Source organism: Eptesicus fuscus, chromosome 21 (assembly GCF_027574615.1).
Source record: "Eptesicus fuscus isolate TK198812 chromosome 21, DD_ASM_mEF_20220401, whole genome shotgun sequence".
Lineage (NCBI taxonomy): Eukaryota > Metazoa > Chordata > Mammalia > Chiroptera > Vespertilionidae > Eptesicus > Eptesicus fuscus.
Window position 1 is genome coordinate 44,229,897 of NC_072493.1, and position 5,068 is coordinate 44,234,964.

The window sequence follows — 5,068 nt, forward strand, 5'->3', positions numbered from 1 at the left end:
ACCCCCATTCTTCAAAAACACGCCCATTCCCAAGATGCACCATCTGGTTGACCCTGGAAAGCGGAGGGTGAACATGTGAAGGAGGAGAGTGGGAATACAAAGAGGCCAACAGTCAAAGAGAAAGAGTTAGAGAGAAGGATGGAGAGAAGAAAGGGAAGGTAGAAAGGGACAGAGAAGCAGAAATATTGGGGGTGAGGAAGGAGGAAGAGATGGAGGAAATAGAAAGAATAACAGAGTCAGAATGAGAGAGAGAGAGAGAGAGAGAGAGAGAGAGAGAGAGAGAGAGAGAGAGAGAGAAGGAGAGAGAGAGAGAGAAGGAGAGAGAGAGAGAGAAGGAGAGAGAGAGAGAGAGAGAGAGAGAGAGAGAGAGAGAGAGAAGGAGAGAGAGAGAGAGAAGGAGAGAGAGAGAGAGAATACAGAGGAAAACAAAATAAAGTGAGGAGTAAAGAGAGATGAGGGGAGATAATTCTCAGAGACAAGAGGGGGTTACAGAGATGAGGAAGAGGGCACAAAGAGGAGGAGGAGGAGGCGGCTCCTCCTTTCCCCAGAGCCAGGACCAGGTACAAAGACATATAAGCAAGCCAGACAGTAGCTCCGGGCACAGCATCTCAGTGATTGCAACGAGTATTTTAATGCAATACCTTAGAAATCAAATTTACTAAGAAAAAAAAAATCTATGGCAAACACGGTATTTTAATTTTAGATAAAGTCGTGGCCATCACCGTGGTTTGAAGAACCATGAGGAGCCAGAGACAAATGGAAAATCCAGTCAAAACTGACTGCTTTTGTTGAAAATTCTATTTTGTTCACACGGGCTTTGTTTGCAGAGTTAATTTTTAAATATTGCGTTAGATCCTAGCCATGGAGACCAGACAGAAGGAAAAAAAATGAAAGGCATCCACATTGGAGAGGAGGAAGTAAAACTGTTATTATTCGCAGATGACATGATACTGTACATAGAAAACCTGTCAGAATGGCTATCATCAACAAATCAACAAATGACAAGTGCTGGGGAGGATGCGGAGAAAAAGGAACCCTCGTGCACTGCTGGTGGGAATGCAGACTGGTGCAGCCACTGTGGAGAACAGTATGGAGTTTCCTCAAAACAATTAAAAATGAAACTCCCATTTGACCCAGTGATCCCACTTCTAGGAATATATCCCAAGAAATCAGGAACACCAACCAGAAAGGAGATATGCATCCTTATGTTCATAGCAGCGCAGTTCACCATAGCTAAGATTTGGAAGCAGCCCAAATGCCCATCAGCAGATGGGTGGATTAAAAAAGCTGTGGTACATCTACACAATGGACTACTACGCAGCAGCGAAAAAGAAAGAACTCTCATCATTCACAGCTGCATGGAGGGACCTGGAGAGTGTTATGCTAAGCGAAATAAGCCAGTCAGAGAAAGACAAACGTCACATGATCTCACTGTATACGTGGAGTCTAATGAACAAAATAAACTGATGAACGAAATAGAGCCAGAGACACAGAAGCATGGAACAGACTGCGGAATCTCAGAGGGAAGGCGGGTGTGTGTGTGTGTGTGTGTGTGTGTGTGTGTGTGTGTGTGAAGAGATCAACCGGAGAACTTGTATGCATATATGTCACAACCCATGGACACAGGCAATAGGGTGGTGAAGGCTTGGGGTGGAGGGCGGCGGCAGGTTGGAAGAGGGAAATGGCGGGGGGGCGGAAAGGGGGGATGTATGTAATACTTTCAACAACAAAGATTTAAAAAAATGAATAAAATAAATATTGCATTAGAATATATTTCATCCTGGTCACTGAGCTTTTGGTGGCCTCACTGCCCTTCCCTTCATTTTAGCCCCCCTTTTCCAACTCACGTTAGGGTCTTTGTGCCCACCCCCAAGGCCACGCCGGCCCCCGTGGGCTCCCACCCTGACCGAGGGCAGAGCACTGAGTAGAGAGAGCCAGGAAAGTGGGTCTGGTAAGGTGTGAGGGAAGGCTCAGCCCCAGGGTCAGGGCGCCCCCTAACCCCCCCCCCCCACACACGGGATGGAGGGGAAGACGGCCTGAGAGGAAGCAGGGCACAGGGCAGGGGAGGAGGGACTCACTTTACAGGGGGAGGATTGTCTGTCCGGAGCAGCAGCACAGAGCATAAATCTCGTTGACATGTTCGGGTAAAGCCTCCTGCAGTCCTGGTAGGAGATGATGCTGACGTGGGTGCACATGAGCTGTGATGTGTTTCTCACTGTTGGGGAAGTTAGAGTGCGGTCAGGGGCGTGGGTGGCTGGACCCCTGGATGCTGATGAAAGAGTGGGTGGTGGTGGGGGGGAGGCGTCCTGGATGTTGAGTAAAGAGAGGCCGGGTGACTCAATGCTATGGTCATGAAATAGGCCCCAACGTTCGAACTCCTGGATTTGAGGGAGGAGGGTCTGAGGGCCAGGACTTAGGGGCCTGAGGGTGAAAAAGGCTGGGGCTTTTGTCTCTATAGAAGGAGGTGGCTGGGAGCCAGAAGTTGTGTGTGTGAGAGCCTGGAGGCTGCTGGGGGCCTGGATCCTTGGCTCTGAGGGAGTACCTGGGGGCAGGGACTCTTGTGTCTGATGGAGGCAGGGGCTGGGTCCTGGACGTTGAAAAATCTGGAGATGCATCTGAGAGACAAACATACTTGGTCTGCGTGAAGGGGTGATTGGGGCCCTGACCGGTTTGGCTCAGTGAATAGAGCGTCGGCCTGAGGACTCAAGGGTCCCAGGTTCGATTCCGGTCAAGGGCATGTACCTGGGTTGCGGGCACATCCCCAGTAGGGGGTGTGCAGGAGGCAGCTGATCGATGTTTCTCTCTCATTGATGTTTCTAACTCTCTATCCCTCTCCCTTTCTCTCTGTAACAAATCAATAAAATATATATATAAAAAAAAAAAAGAAGTGACTGGGGTTCTTGAACCCCTGGGTCTGGAAGATGGAGGTTTGGGATTCAAGGATTACGGGTTAGGGGAAAGAGGGTCTACGGCAGAGTCCTCAATCTGCTGGGAACAGGCCTGGTGACTTGGACTCCTGGGTCTGGCTGAGGGAGGAGGGGTTTGTGGGTCTGGGATCTTGGGTTTGTTACCTGTATCCTGTGTCTTAGAAAAAAGGGAGCTGTGGGCTGGGCTATTCCTGGGTCGCAGGGGCAGCCTTACCTACATTTGGGGTGGTGCTGCCCCAGCCTGAGACAGTACAACTCGTCCCGGGCGGTTTGCAGCTGGAGGGCACGTTGACTGTCCTCACGGTGGACGAGAGCGTGGCCGGGCTGCTCAGCTTCACAAGCATGATGTCATGAACTTGCCTGGCTGTGTCAAACTGGGGGTGGACGAAGGTCTCTGTGGCCCTGATCTTCTGGGCATTTGGATCAACCAGAAGATCACTGCCCATTTGCACGATGTACTCACTTGGAGGGGAAAAAAAAAAAAAGCAACATTGAGAGGGAGACCCTGTGACTGGGTAGGGCAGTGGTCGGCAAACTCATTAGTCAACAGGGCCAAATGTCAACAGGACAATGACTGAAATTTCTCTTGAGAGCCAATTTTTTTAAATGTAAACTTCTTCTAACGCCCCTTCTTCAAAATAGACTCGCCCAGGCCGTGGTATTTTGTGGAAGAGCCACACTCAAGGGGCCAAAGAGCTGCATGTGGCTCGCGAGCTGCGGTTTGCCGACCACTGGGGTAGGGCAACACAGATCCAGAATGAGGGGGACAGAGAACCAGAGGGGGGTTTCCAGAGACCTAGAGTATGGAGGAGAGACACACAGAGACAAACCATGACCCAGAGAGAGAGAGAGAGAGAGAGAGAGAGAGAGAGAGAGAGAGAGAGAGGCAGGGACAGACACCCAGAGTGAGAAACAGAGTCCCCGTGGCTCCCCTGCCACGTACCTCCTGCGGCAGTGGGCGACGGTGAGCACCCAGTTCCTGTGGACCAGCACCCCTGCACACTGGATCCTGTGGTTCGTAAACAGGGCCACCTGCCACGGTTGGGCGCCTATTGGACAATGAACGCCATTAATAATCCTTTCCCCATTTCCGTGGGCTGGATGGAGACATGGAGAAAGCATGGGTAGCAGGCATCAGGGGATGGATGCCCAGAGACAGTGATGGAGAGAGACACACAGACAGGGAGGCGTGGAGAAGGGCAGAGGCAGGCACAGAGCACAGGGCAGAGACAGCTGCAGACGGAGATGGAGAGAGATGGGGGGAGCCTGCTCAGAAACCCAGGGCAGCAGCTGGTCTGGAGGCCACCCCAGCATCTGATGAGAGAGACACGGAGGGCAGGAAGCAGCCTGAAGGGCACCCAGAGCCCAGGGGTCAGGAGGGAGCAGGAAGGAAGGGGCCACAGCCCAGGGGTCCTGTCTCCAAGGGAGGAGGCTGCTGCAGGGGAGGGTCCTGACTCAGGGGCTCCTTGGAGAGAGAGGGCCCTGGAGAGGGGAGGTGGGGGACTGTGAGGCCCAGGGCCAAGGTCAGGACTCCTAGGCTGGTCCTCACCTTCTTGTCCAGCAGATCCCGGTGCTAAGGACAGCAGTAGGAGCAGCAGGGTTGAGAGAAGGGGACCTGCCATGTGTCCTGTCTGAGCCTCTGTGGCTGCCACAGAGGAACGGCCTCTTCTGCTGGGGCTGGAATGACAGAGAGTTCAGGAGCGGGACTCCTGGTCTCCAGGTCCCTCCTCTTCGCTCAGACCCAGGAGCCCCAGTCTGCCCCACCTCCTCCCTCAGACTCAGGAGTCCCCACCTCCTCCCTCAGACCCCAGGAGCCCAGTTCCTCAAACCCATCCTTCCTCAGAACCAGAAGTCCAGGCCCCAGACTCCCGTTCACTCTGAACCCAGAAATCTGGCTTCCTATTCCCGTCCCTGCCCTCCCCCAATTCTTTATCACAATTTCTTTTTAGGTTTAAGACCAAAGAGTCCAGACCTCAAGCCCCTCCTTATCAGAACCAGAAGTGCAGGCCTCCGACCCACCCTCACTTAGGAGCAAGCGTCCGCTGTCCATCCAGACACACCTGCCTCCCCACAGATGCAACTTTTCTCACCTGGGATGGACTCCAGAGTGGGTTGGAAGTCAGCCGTGTCTAGCCCTGTGC

The 5,068-nt window shown here is 52.7% G+C and overlaps 1 protein-coding gene across 1 annotated transcript; it reads right to left on the minus strand.

Moving 5' to 3' along the window:
- Positions 1-1,348: 1,348 nt before the first annotated feature.
- Positions 1,349-4,597, minus strand: LOC103297743 (kallikrein-7-like). Its single transcript, XM_054711143.1, has 5 exons — positions 4,477-4,597; positions 3,871-4,024; positions 3,142-3,389; positions 2,079-2,215; positions 1,349-1,354 (listed from the first exon to the last, which is right to left on the minus strand). The coding sequence occupies exons 1-5, from the start codon at positions 4,547-4,549 to the stop codon at positions 1,349-1,351; spliced, it is 618 nt and encodes a 205-aa protein (XP_054567118.1). The 5' UTR covers positions 4,550-4,597.
- Positions 4,598-5,068: the final 471 nt, after the last annotated feature.

Bases quoted from the DNA above. Each gene is read 5' to 3' on its own strand.
- LOC103297743 (XM_054711143.1), bottom strand. From the start codon at position 4,549: ATGGCAGGTCCCCTTCTCTCAACCCTGCTGCTCCTACTGCTGTCCTTA. The intron at 3,390-3,870 runs GTACGTGGCAGG...TTCCCCTCCAAG, and splicing joins GTCGCCCACTGCCGCAGGAG to TGAGTACATCGTGCAAATGG. The intron at 2,216-3,141 runs GTAAGGCTGCCC...CTTCCCCAACAG, and splicing joins CAGCACCACCCCAAATGTAG to TGAGAAACACATCACAGCTC.